We start from the raw sequence: 14,082 nt of genomic DNA, 5'->3' as shown, positions 1-14,082 counted from the left end.
TTGTTTTTTTGAATCAAGTACCTGCTGTATATGTAAAAAGGAATTCGCGTGTTTTTTCTTCTTTGGTTTTTTTTTTTTTTTTTGAGACTTATGACAGAGGACAGATTGTCCATAAAAAGTGGCATTTTAAAAATGTCTTCATATACTTTTTTAAAGATTCTATTTATATATTTGAGAGGACGAGTGGGAGGAGGGGCGGAGGGAGAAGAGTACTCGCTGTGGAGCAGGGAGCCCAACCTGGTACTGACCCCAACATTCTGGGTTCATAACCTGATTTGAAGGCAGACGCTTAACCAACTGAGCCGCCCAGGCGCCCTGTCTTCAGATACTTTCAATTTGGGGGAGTAGATAGTACCAGTGGGATGATGCTAGGTGCACTAGTAGGAGCCCGACGAATATTAGGACCCTGTATTCTAAACTACGGAGTTTGAAGGTAAGCCTAAACGCTGTGGTGAACCATTGAAGATTTTAAATTAAGGGAGCAACTTAGGATTTATGTTTTAGGAGAATCTTTCTGGCATGATGACTATAAGTACTAGCATTGTATTTTGAAGCAAGGAGACCAAGAAACTATTTCAGTAATTCACTAATCCAAGAGAATGGTGATGGGTACCTGAATTAAGGCAGTGGTGGAGAAACAGAAGGAATGGAACAGATTCAAAAGAAAAGATTGTAACCAAAAGTATTCATCTCATTAGTATATCTTTTAAGCTGCCTCTCACATCCTTTCCATACTTCAAGATTAAGGAATTAGTTCTTCTCTTAAGTCTACTCTTCTAGCTTTAATTTGTCTTTTTCACTTCTGAATCAATACAAAAACAGTAATGTTTTATACATCTAGTACTTAATACTAACAGTAGCAGCTGTCATTGGGTGCCAAACTCCTTAATTTGTAACACTTGACTTGCATTATCTAATTAATCTCTCTTTTAAAAGATTTTATTTACTTATTTGAGAGAGAGCAAGAGAGCACTAGCAGGGGGGTACAGCAGGGAGAAGAGAAGCAAACTCCCCGCTGAGCAGGGAGCCTAATGTGGGAGTCAATCCCAGGAGCCTGAGATCATGACCTGCGGCAAAGGCAGCAGGCAGGCTCAGCCGACTGAGCCACCCAGATGCCCCTAATTTAATTTCTATATCAAATCTATGATGTGGTTGGAAACATATACCAGGAAGCTGAGGCATATCCTCACATAGCCAGTAACCTATACACCCTGCCTCTTAAAGCTTATTCTTACCCAGTACACTCTTCTTACTGTTGAGTGTGCATTTGTTCTTGTGGTTGAAACCATGTCTTAGGGTTTTGTGCCTTAATAGCATTAAACACATAGTAGATACTATAACTTGCAGATATTTTTCTATTTAGTCTCCATAAGAAACGGTACCAAGAAAGGAGTGGTTCATGATGGCTATAGGGTGGTTGTAAATAACAGATTATTCTACATCTCCTTTTCAGATCTGGATGGTGCTCTACTCTCAGGGCCAGATTGTGATAGGAATGTGAACACAAATTTATTGGCTGAAGCCGGCTCCAGTCAGGATGGAGGTGATGCTGGTAGGTACAGTAGGATTTTAGTAAGAGTATATTATAAGAGAATTTGAAGATGGGGAAGTGTTTGTGTACATGATTAAGGACCTGTTGCAATTTCTTTCCCCTAAAGGAGAGTATAAATGTAAATACCTTAAACCTGTGTTAGCTGTGTTTATGATAAGACTTTGGAAGCCTTATAATACAAATGGAAGGGTGTTCATTATTGGTTGAGGGAGCCACTTATTTAGGGCTTTAAAAATTCTTAAATATCAAGTAATTAATAGAGCTGGTGACTTTCTGCTAGTATATACGTAGCATGAAAATGGTCATTATCCAAATAGTTGATTAATGTATTTAACTGACATTGATGTAAAATAAAAGTATGGTTGGTAATGGAGATAGAAAATGTTAATTCTAAATAGCAATATTTCTTTCAGTTGTACTTTGGGGGGAGTATCCTACACATAGAGGCAGAGAGTCCGTAGATATTCCAGAGAACAACATGAGTATAAATAAATTGGGAACAGAAAAAGCTTTCTTTAGAGAAGAATGCCAAGCTAATAAATACAGAATGACAATTGAAAAAAATACCCCACAGGAGATAATTCAAGATCATCTGTGGATGTTAAGCCACTATTGATGGGCTTATCACAATGATTGGGCAAAAGGCTGTTGTAATAGCATATTCACATGGTCCCCATATAATTTCATAGATTACTTCAGTTACAAAGAGGGAAAGATTGCTTTATAATAAAAAAAATTGGAAAAACCATGCCTCTTGTCATAATGCACTAGCCACCACACGACATCACTCGTAATATTCTTGCCAAAAGGTTTAACCCAAATCTAATCATGAGGGGGGAGAACATCAGACTGGTCTACACAAATCCAGCTACTCTGGATTTTAAAATGTTAAGGTCATGAAAAACAAGCAGAGGAACCACTAGATTGGAGCAAACCAACTAAATGCCTTGTCAGTCTTGATGACATCAGGGTTCTAAAATGACTAGGGGGCATTTGGGGAAAAGTTGGGAATTTGAATGAATAATATGGATTAAATGATGGACAATTTTAAATTTCTCAGATGTGGTTATGTAGGAGAAAGTTCTAGAAGATAGTTGCTATATTGAGGGGTGAAGCAATGATGTAAAGATTTTCAAATAATACATAAAAGGTGTGTGGATTCATAGAAAGCCCATGTGGCAAAACTAACATTTGTCAAAAGATACACAAAGGGATATAGATGTTCATAGATTAAACTTCTCATAGCTTTGGAATTCTTTAAAAAATTGATGGGGAGGGGGGCAGCTTAGGGGTACTCCGTTTTCACAGGCTTCTGAATATAGTATGCACTGACCATAGTTAAGCCATGTAATTTTGAAGGAAAGAAATGGCCTTAAGGTGGTTTCTCTTAATTGTTGAAACTAATTTACAGAAAGTTTTTGAAATGAGGCATTTACAGATCCATATAGGTTGAATTTTGAAGACTTTTTCCTTATACAAAAAATCACGAGTAGTACAAGGTATTTTATTTTCGGTTTAGAAATCTGGTTGAAGAATGGGTTTAGACAGGGTATGTGAATTCATACACAATTTTCATTTCCCCACATAAATATTTTCAGTGGCGAGTGGTCCATATAATTTATCTCCTTTTCAAAAAAAGTAAACTCTTGATTTAGAGTCATTTCTCTTTAGGGGACATTTTGATCCATTTTTGTTTTTGCAACTGAGACCAGCCTTTGTCTTCTGATTTTGACTTCAAAAGAACGCGGCTTTCTTTTTAGTTTGCCATTATTGGAAGAACGTACCCTGAAGGATACTACTGAGCAGTGAGCACAATTTTCAAGTAGAACTTGAATGACCTTAATGATCTTTCAGTGATTGAATTACAAAAGCAATACCTTTGTCAATCTGCTCATATACTTCTAAATAAGTAACCTCTACTGTTTAAAGAATTTGGCCAGATGAAAGAAGTTTGGGATGAGGTTTTTTGCGTTACCATTTTGTATTCTAGATACGCTGTCTCCTGTCTGTTACCATGGATGCTTTTTATTAATCTATGCTATAGGTTACCCAGAGAAACATAGAATTTCAAGTATTAGGAACTTCTAATTCTGAATTTTGGGTTATCAATTTTTAATTTTTTTAAAGATTTTTTTTTATCTGAGTGCAAGCATGAGTAGGGGGAGTGGTAGGGGGTGAGGGAGAAGCAGACTCCCCACTGAGAAGGGAGTCTTATGTGTGGGGCTTGATCCCAGGACTCTGACATGGACCTGAGCTAAAGGTAGATGTTTAACTGACTTAGCCACCCAGGTGCCCCCTATAAATTATTTTAGGGCTATTCTGTTCTTATATGTAATGATAATACTAACTTGAGGGTCTTAACATATCCAACTTGATTTCTGGCAGTAGTTTTTTACAAGTATTTTGAGCAAGTCAAAAAAACATACGTGTTAGTATTTGCTAGGTAATACTCAACAAATAACTGAAGGGGTGTATACTTTGGACATTAGAAATACAAAGGTGAGTAAAACAGGCACAGCCCTTGCTCTCAGAGCTTAACTTTTTTGCACTGATTTGATCAAGAGCTATGAGTCAAAGCTCAAGCTTTGTTTAGAAATGTAAAGCTGAAAATTGATAGATTCGTGTTCACAGGCTACCACCCCTGTCCTAATTTCCATCCCCTGCCCGGCCCCCAACCCACAGATAGGGTGTCTCACTTCAGGATTCTGAAAACTTTCCCTCAGACAAAAACAGATTGTAGTTTAATTATATAATTACAAAGTCAGAAGGCTTTCCTAACATTTAAAAAATGGGTGAAGGTATTCTAAGTATAAAATAATTTACATTATTAGTAATGAAATTTTTAAATACCTTAGGGACCTGTTTGCATTGTTGGGTATTGATACTTTTCACCAAAGAGGAAATACTGAGTTATTTTAATTTTTAAGAGAAGTAGGGCATCTGGCAGATAGATGGAGGAAAATGAATTTTTAGAAAACCTATTTTGGCAAGCATTCTTTATAAAATCCATAGTTTTCATGGAAGGAAAATTAGTAAATTACTGCACAAATAATCTAGCATATAGCCTGGAAAGGAGTGTTCAGGCAGAGGAAAGAGTACAAAGGTCTTGCAGAGGGAGCCATTTTTCCATGAAGGAACAGTACAAAGGCCATTATGCCTGAAGCAGAGTGACCCAAGGGGGTGGTTAGATAAAGGGCTAGATTTAGGTAAGGCTGTATAACATACTGTCAGTCTTAGGTGTTTTTATGTTTGAGATGGGTAGTCCTTGAAGGCTTTTAAGTGCCAGGTTCTCACTTAAAAGTTCTGAAACAATTTCTAATTGGTGTGTTGAGAGCAAACTGTAAGAGGGCAACAGTTACAAACTGGGATGGCTCTGATGGCTATTGAAAATAATCCACAGGCAAGAGTTAATGGTCGATTGGATCAGGGTGGCAATAGCTAGCTATGGAGAATTCTGAATGTTTACATTGCCAAGAGGATTCCTGGATCCAGGTAAAGACATATATATTCAAGAAGGAATCCTATCCAGGGGGCGCGTGGCTGGCTCATGCTGGAGCATGCGACTCTTGATCTCAGGGCTGTAAATTGGATCCTCACTTTTGGGTGTAGAGATTACTGAAACATAAAATCTTTTAAAAAGGGGGGGGGTGAGGGAATGCTATCCAGAGGAGGTAATTTTTATCTTCGCTAGTCTGAAGATCCTCAGGTACAGATTCCTTAAGGGACATTGATTATTTTAATTCTACCTTTTCAATTTTCATGTATTTAAGGATGGAGTTAGAAAGAGGTTTTGGTGAACCCCACGAGGGCCCAGTGTGTCTGAAACAACAAGCAAGGGTATAATACAACAAGAACCTTGCATTTGTAATTCCTAGTATTTATAGTTTTCATTCTTAGTCCATTTTTCTATACTGTTAAGTTTTAAAACAAGATTATGTGATTATTTTGGAGACAGGGGACTACCCTCCTGTCCCAAAGCTCTGCTATAGGGTGACAATTAAGAGAGAGTTCAGCTTGAATATGTTTGAAATTCAGCATAAAAGAGTAGTTTCATGTGGTCTCCATACACTGTTAAATATTATTGAAATATATTTTACCGAATTTTTCTCTCCCTATGGTTGTATTTTAAATTTTAGTTCTCCTATTTAAGATGCTTGCCAATTAGGGTATTATGATAATGAAGTATGAAGACATTTCTGTTTCAGACTATAATGTAGAGATTTTTTATCTAGCTATTTATAATAAGCTGTCATAATACTCATAAGATACAATAAAGTTATTTTCTGGGTTTCTTCAAATTTTGGTAATAGATCTTCATTACCATCATTACATCAGAATCACTTTTCAATTGTATTAGGTACTTCACATGATTTCAAGTATGGCCTGATGCCTGGCCCTTCAAGTGATTTCAAGTATGGATTGCTGCCAGGTACTTCAAATGATTTCAAGTATGGATTGATACCAGGTGCTTCAAACGATTTCAAGTATGGATTATTGCCGGAATCTTGGCCAAAACAAGAAACTTGGGAAAATGGCAAGTATTAGTCAACTAAACATCTACGGGAATTTTAAAATGATTTTTCACAATTAAAATCTTCCGTGCCCTGGGTTTTAAAAAATCAAGATACTGGTAGTCCTATGATAATCCCTATTCTTAGCTATAGACAAGCTTTTGATAGCAAATTTTATTTACTATATAATTGCTTTTGTGTGTGTGTGTGTGTTCTTTTTAATTCTTAAAGGTGAATCATCTCTAATCATGAACAAGTTAAAATGCCCTCACTGTAGCTATGTAGCCAAATACAGACGAACACTAAAAAGGCATTTGCTCATTCATACGGGAGTCAGATCATTTAGCTGTGATATTTGTGGAAAACTGTTTACTCGCAGAGAACATGTGAAAAGACATTCCCTGGTAAGTAACTTTAATATATATAACTGGTCTTTGAGATAAAATGTATTTATGTCAGTGAAGTTTAAGGTATTTTATTAACACGGTTACCTGAAATTTAGGGAAGGTTGGTTGTTAAATAAATTGCTTTAAACAAAGATTGATTTATGAACTGAACTTCATATAGAAAAACAAAAGCATACATTCACTTACTGTTAAATGGGTGGTTTAATTGAATGGTTCAAACACATTATTGTCTATATTGTCCTTATATTGGATTTTTCCCCCCTTTAATTAGGTGCATAAAAAGGATAAAAAATACAAATGTATGGTGTGTAAGAAGATCTTCATGTTAGCAGCCAGTGTTGGAATAAGACATGGATCTCGACGCTATGGTGTTTGTGTAGACTGTGCAGATAAATCACAGCCAGGAGGGCAAGAAGGTGTAGATCAGGGACAGGATACAGATTTCCCTCGGGATGAAGAATATGAAGAGAATGAAGTGGGAGAAGCTGATGAAGAGCTGGTTGATGATGGAGAAGATCAGAATGATCCATCTCGGTGGGATGAATCAGGAGATGTTTGTATGTCTCTAGATGATTAACTGACCTATACTCCTCAAGGATGCTGCATTTGGACATAATATGAATCGACAATTTGAATTGTTGAACTTGAAGGCTTGCAAAATATGGTACATGCTGGATGGTAGTTATGTTGCTGTGAAAACTGTAGGGTCAAAAAGCCTTATAGCAAAAAAAAAAAAATTTTTTTTTTTTTATATTTGCACAGGACTGTACAGCAAACAACCTTGTGGTTGGATTACATGGAGTCCCCACACCTTCAGTCAGTTATCAAAGTAAAAATATTTTTTATTTATAGGATATACAGTAACTATTTGGGTCCTACGAATATATTGTACCTATCCTTAAAGAGCTTACATTCATGTGTCCTTTAACATGAATGAAGAAAATCCATTTATAAGACTACAGTGACAGCTGACCCAATTACTCTGTCCATCAAACCACTCAGGCTAGTTTGTACTAGTAGAGTTTTGTTTCTATTTTTATTTTTATTAATTTTATTTTTTTTTAATACAGATTTTCAGTGAGGGGCCTTTTCAACCCCATTGGTTCTACTTTCCTGTATTTTTCCATTTTAATTTGCTTTATAACTTAAACCAAGTCTCTTCTAGTTTAGGTATTATTTCTCAATTTTGTGCTGATGGGCATGTTTATAAGAACTGGAGAGGTAATTTATTGGAATGAACTGACTTCCTCCATTCCCCCTTTCCTTTTTGACATGAATTTTACTACTTCACAAATGAAGAAATGATGTTGCAAAGTTAACGTGGCGAAGTTGACAAATACCACTAAAATGATTATGATTTAGAAGTAACTTTCTCCTGCTGCTCTAATCTGATAAATGGTTATTACGTGACGTTTTCTGACATGGTATTCGGTTTTGGGTATCTGTTACTTTGGCACTATTCTTGTTTGCCTCTTTATATTTTTGCCAGTGTACTATACCTCAGTCCTATTTGAAAAGACAGAAATCTAATCAAAAGAAAAGTCATAGAAACAATAAGTAAAATTATTTGTTTCCTAATTTGACCTCCATGTCCAGTTTGGTTAGCTTGTTATGCAATATAAGTGAAACATCAGGTTTTTACTCCTGTGCCCTTTTTATCATTAAAAATAACATAAAAAGTGCATTCTCTTTTGTTTGATATTTACTGGGATATTGAGCGTTTTGAAATTATGATAGATAAATACTTTTTCAATTCCTCAAAGTTTTACTACATCTTCATAGATAGTCTTTCTGGTAGTCACCATGATTCAACTGTCTGCAAAAGTCTTACAAATAAAATATTGCGAGGCTTTACAATTACTCTGTTAATTAAATTCTTTAGGGTACAAGGGGCGATATATTAAATTGAAATGGTCAGACTTACTGAGTCTGATGACGGATGAATTAGCTGATTGTTAAACTGACAGCAGCATTTCACATAATCAATATTAACACGCATGACATTTATCAGGAACATATTGTATATTATATAAGATGGAGGGATATCCTATTTTCAGCTTTCTTTTAATAGAAATTGAGTCTATTTTCCTATTTTATATCAGGTCACTAAATTAGGCTATTTGTGTGGAAAAAATTGCAAGGTACACTTTGACAGACATAATCATTTGGTGCTCCATCTGATCAAAGTTGCAAAGTTGATACTTTTTTTTAAGAGACAAACTTTCTCATTGTCTCAGATTTCGGTAGTGTAATGATTTCATGTTAGACATGGATGTTTCTGCTAGGATGAATCAAGATAAAAGTACGGTTACAGGCTTAGATACATCTTCTGTCATCTAAACTTTATTGTAGTTTCTACGTAACTGTAAAATTGACGGGAATAGTTTGGTTTGATTTTTGTTTAAGACTGAAGAGTACATCTTATTCTCCGTGTTCTAGACAAACAAGTATAATGTCATTCTGGTGGGGTCCAAAGTAGACGTTAGTTGGGCAAAGATACTATGAATGAAAAAGTATTTTAAACTTAAAATGTTCTGCTTTGTGAATATGTAAGTATAGTATAAAGATTTCTTTCATCCCATTTATCCCCCTCCTTTAAAATAAACCATAGTTTACAATTGGTAGATCTGTCTATATATAAATATATATTAAAGAGAAAAGATATATATCTGAAAATCACCTAAATCTGCTTTATTAGACTACAGTTCACTTATTACATAGAAACTGGACTTGGCTTTACATTCTTAATGTACTTTTACTTTTCCTCAAGATAATGAACTTACACTCTTTAAACTGAATTTTCTTTTACTGCTTAAATCATTTATGTATATCTGGTAAATTATGACCAAATTTTTGTTAGACTGCATACAGTAAATTGAAATACACACTTGGTACACTACGGGATTGTTGTGATTTTGTTTTGGTTTTAGTTGGAAACAAAGTTTGATGTAGATGGCTTATTACTGTTAATTTAAAATATTCTATAATTGTCCATTACCTTTTATGTTGTGTTGTGACAGATTTGGCTATATTTTTAGTCAACTGAAATATACTTTAAAAGTTTGTTTTTAGAAAGGTAATCCAAAGGAATGTTTATACTCGAATATATTAGCCTCAGCCTATATAAAAATTTCTTCCTTAAAGTAAACATTTTACCAGAAACAGAATTGACAGATTTTTCTACTTGCTGACTGCCTAACTTATTTGTTTCATGATCTCGAGGGACTGCCTTTTCCCTTCTAGGTCTTTTTAAAAAATAGTTTTAGTACTAAGGTATACTACTGGACGTTTCTATTTTTTTTTTTTTTTTAAGTATATTCTTTTTCTGACTTACAGTACAATTTCAGGAAGTTGATAGATACTAAGAACTTAGATTGGTCTCAGAGGTGACAATGGAATACTCATAATTTTGTCTGTGGAGCCCTGGCAGAATTATGTGTTACACATTTGCTGAATTTTTCTCTTGTAACTTATATTTTAAATGAAACCTATTTTAGAGCTTGTAATTTCAATGAAGAGGAAAAATATAAACTGTTTTCTTTGCTATTTACTCTAGTAACAGACCCTCTCATATAAATTAAGATCATGTAATCTTTCTTAGGATTCTCAGAGACAGTTACTTCCATATGGTCCCTGCTTTGTCGTTGTTACTTGGCCCTCATTTTTCATATTCACTAGATATGTTGCTAATTGTAGCACCCTAGCAACTAAGAGCTTAAAAAACTGTAGGAAGGGGAAACTGAACACTAATAAATAGCTTTGAAATTTGGTGGGGAAAACACTAGCTGGTTTTGGTAGAGCCATCCTGATGGAGAAGAGGGAGATAGAACGAGCGAATTCACTAAGTGCTGCAAACACCGGTACACATAGTAGAGGCCTACTACGTATTCGTTCAATAATAGATGCAAACCAGGAGGAAAGGGGGAAGAGACAAGATGAAAGGATCAGGATTGAGAAACTATATTCATACAATGAAGTGTAAAAGGCCTGAAGATGACTGGAGTAGTATACTATGGGGGAAAGTGTGATGGAAGAGGAGTTTTAAAAAGTCATAAATTTCAAAACTGCAGTAAGCTTTATGTGTATTTTTAGGATTTTGTTGACATAAGAATTTATTTTTCTGAAAATTCCAAAAGCTACTTTTTTTTTTTTTTTTTTTTTTTTAAGTGCCTACATGTGCCATTGAGCTTTACATTATTTTCTCTAATTCCCGATAAGGTAGGTGCTACTGTCTCCATTTTATGGAAGAGAAAGTCTCCAAGAAATCTGCATAATATAACTTGCCCAATATAACACAGCTATTAAGTGGTAGAGCTAGCTGGGTTTTGACCAGATTTGATTCTGAATGAAGCCCATGCTCTTTAGGGGACTCTATTAACTGCCTCATTAAACAACTTTTGTAGAATTTCAGTGCTTTAAAGAAGTTTCTCTATGGAGACCTATTTTCCTTGTAAACTATCTACATTAGGAATTTGAGTGTCTAATCTTTCCTTCCTCAAATACCCTTATCACTCTTTTCCTCCTAATTCAGCAGTTTTGTCACTTGACTATAAATAAGATACCTGACCTCAGTGTAGCACATGCTATTAATTGGCTGTGGCATTTTTATTTTTAAAAGGATGGTTTTAAAGTGAAGAACTAGATGTGAACCCCAGTTTTTGTGCCGTTCAGTCACCCAGATCCTTAAAACTTAACTATGGTACATAATATATGTGCTTAGAACTAACAGGTGTTTTTTTGTAGTCACTTTAGGATTTAAAGTGGAAAATTTTTTTTCCTGCTGTATCCCTGCTTTCAAGTGAAGTTGAACCGTTCTAGATAGTTTAAAATGTGTTAGGGATAAGCACACTAGATGTTTTCTAGCCCTGAATTGTAGGACATTGGGTACTTACTTGGAGTACACTGGCTATTGAGAACAAGATTTTGGGTTGAAGAGAGAGGGATGGTTGAGGCCAAGATGAAATGGGAGAATCAGCATTTTAAACACTGTAAACACAACGCTTTCTTCTGCCTGCTGTTTGTAAAAGCTCTTTGGGAAGATCTTTTACGAAGACCAATTTTTTTAAATGTAATTTACCTACCTAGTATAAGTGTCCTAAGACATGTATGTAAACTTCCAAAACTGTTTGTCTGTGTATTTAGAAAATACACAAGAATCTTTATCAAACCTAAAAATATAAACTTGTGAGCACTAAACTTGCTTCTGGCTTCGTGAATTTTGTTGACTCTGACATTTAATTCAGATTTCTTTGCGTTAAAAGTGTACTAATTTAGACTAATGGGGTAGCGGAACACCTTTGTAAACTTATAATTCAGATTATCTTTGTACTTCAGGTTTACAAGTTTGAATTACAGAATATTAGGGTTTTTTGAGTTTTATGTCTTTATATGAAGTGCATAAATGACTCAGACTACCTCCTAGTGATGCCCGGAGAGCTGCTCTAATAGGTAATAGTGATTTGTAATCAACATTTCATCTATTTTTTCATCTTCATTACTTGTGGGAATTCTCTCCAGGTCTTAGAAGACATTAAGATATTTCCTCTCTAATTTACATGTGTGCATAATTTTGGAAGTGGTTTAAAAAGGAAATGTAAATTACTTCATCCCATCTTTATTGCATATTAGCAGACTAATGAATTACTAGTAAATACATGTTTCAAGTCTTTGAAACTTTAATAATAATAATAGAGAAAACACTTACCTGGATGTGTTTAGGTTTTTGTGGTGGTGGTAGTACTAGAACAAAGGAAATCAGAAATGACTAGATAGACTTTACTAAGGAAATGAGAGTTTTGTTTGGAGAAGGCTGTCCATGTAACACATAAGGCTTGGTGTATTAAAATTGTAAAAGAGCTGTCATGTGGCAGAATGATTAGGTATACTCTGTATGGTTCTAAGAGGTTAAGACTGGGACCACTTGGCTCAAGATTAAAAAGCAGATTTAATAATCAGCAAAAGATTAAATGTAATTGCTTCAGAAAGAAACCAAATCTATTGTTTGAGATGTTCTAGAGCATTTTGGCTAAGGTAATAATGACCAGACCTTTCTATCTATAGGTTTTCGTTTTTTTGCTTAAAAGTTTATGGACCATTGTAGTTAACCAGCTTTTTGTTTTGCTTAGCAAAAACACTGATAAAGTTATGCATAAATACCTCATGATATTTAGAAAAATTAAAAATTTAGAAATCATGCTTAGCTGTATAGAAAAAATTGCTATTTGAGCTTTTTTCTTTTTCACTTTGCAGATCATCACAACCAATATTTGGAAGCTGGTGTAGGAAATTAAATTACTGGATCCATGGTTAAATGAGAAAATTAAAGGTCCTTTGGGTCGTAGCCCTTTGTCATAAGTTTTTTTTGGGTTTTGAACTAAAGAAAAAAAAAATGAACCACGAATCCGTTCTGTTAAAGTGAGTAAGAAAATAGGTTGTGTGACAGCATGTTGCCTTTACATGCTAGTGATACTACCTTCTGTCTGCCAGCCAGATACTTTTTCCCAACACAACCAAAGTCTGGCAATAAGAAATTACTAATCTTCTAAGCATAATTAAGTATGTTTTAGAATATTAGTGGAAGATAAGCAAAAGACAGTTTTCTTGGCACATGTCTCAACACTTGGTAAAACACACAAAATATTGCAAGATAATTATAGAGTGTTTCAGGTTAAAACTTTGAGAACAAAAAGGAATTGATGTCCAGAGAGGTTACTACAGTAATTTTACAGTCAGTTTTGGGATCCAGGATTTCTGAACTTCATTTCAGTATTTTACCTGTATTCAAACCCGTTTGATAAACGATTTAAGATTGGGGAAAACTGAAATTCGGAACTACAAAATATATTCAGATGTAATTCCTGGCACATAAATCTGAGCTCAAAGTTCAGTGATTATTAAAAGATGTCAGCAACTTTTTTATGATTTTGCTTGTTAGTATCTAATGGCCTATAGTTAACAAGTTAATTTGGTTTACAAGCAGTTTGTGTTGCCAAGCACAGGGAACGTGGCTTCCCTTGGGACTTCCCGCTCGCTCTCTGCTACGCCCCTAGGTGACCTTACCTGAAAACATAATGACCAAAACCAATCTATAGCAAATAGGACTATAGAAATCTCAGTGCAAGTAGCCTTTAGGTTTTTTTTTAACTTACATCATCTGCTTAACTTGGAGTACTTAGTGACAAACTTAATATTAGCCATTTGCTGCAAAATACTTATTTGAAAATAATGGCTGGCTTGTCACCACTAATATCTTAAGTGTCTTATAGTGTATATAAGGAAGGTGGAAAACCTAGAGGAAACCCCATTAGAGTTTATACCTTGATGTAGAGTGCAACAGTGCATCGATAAAAATATGTAGATCTGATGCTTTTGTTGCTAATGATTTTTGTATGTGTTAGAGGCATGTTGAGTGGGCATTTCTATTTCGCCATATGCAACACAAATGTGTGTTCATGTGGAAGATGGAGCTGAGTATGTAACTGTCACCCTCCCCCTCTCCCTGTTCTTGCTGAGACGTGGATCCCTAAACTGGGATGCTGGCATTTACATAGACAGGTGGGTAATTAATTCTCCAAAGTACATTTTACCACTGTAATTTTTAATTGTGTCCTAA

At 35.0% G+C, this 14,082-nt stretch overlaps 1 protein-coding gene across 3 annotated transcripts in view; it reads left to right on the top strand.

Annotated features, from left to right (window-relative positions):
* The window catches only part of LOC111156848 (zinc finger and BTB domain containing 10), a 32,138-nt gene extending 24,917 nt beyond the window's left edge, over positions 1-7,221 (top strand). For 2 of the 3 annotated variants that reach the window (XM_022517950.1, XM_022517948.1), the window contains exons 3-6: positions 1,454-1,552; positions 5,910-6,086; positions 6,295-6,467; positions 6,742-7,221. In XM_022517950.1, the coding sequence (XP_022373658.1) occupies positions 1,454-1,552; positions 5,910-6,086; positions 6,295-6,467; positions 6,742-7,047 (755 nt within the window). In that variant the 3' untranslated portion in view covers positions 7,048-7,221. The remainder of the gene's footprint in view (positions 1-1,453; positions 1,553-5,909; positions 6,087-6,294; positions 6,468-6,741) is intronic. The other variant, XM_022517949.1, reaches the window with a different exon arrangement.
* Positions 7,222-14,082: the final 6,861 nt, after the last annotated feature.

The sequence above is a fragment of the Enhydra lutris genome, unplaced genomic scaffold, assembly GCF_002288905.1.
Source record: "Enhydra lutris kenyoni isolate GAN:26980312 unplaced genomic scaffold, ASM228890v2 scaffoldscaffold49, whole genome shotgun sequence".
In the NCBI taxonomy this organism is placed as follows: Eukaryota; Metazoa; Chordata; class Mammalia; order Carnivora; family Mustelidae; genus Enhydra; species Enhydra lutris.
The sequence above is the reverse complement of the archived record's forward strand: the minus strand, read 5'-3'. Positions and strand labels throughout refer to the sequence as shown.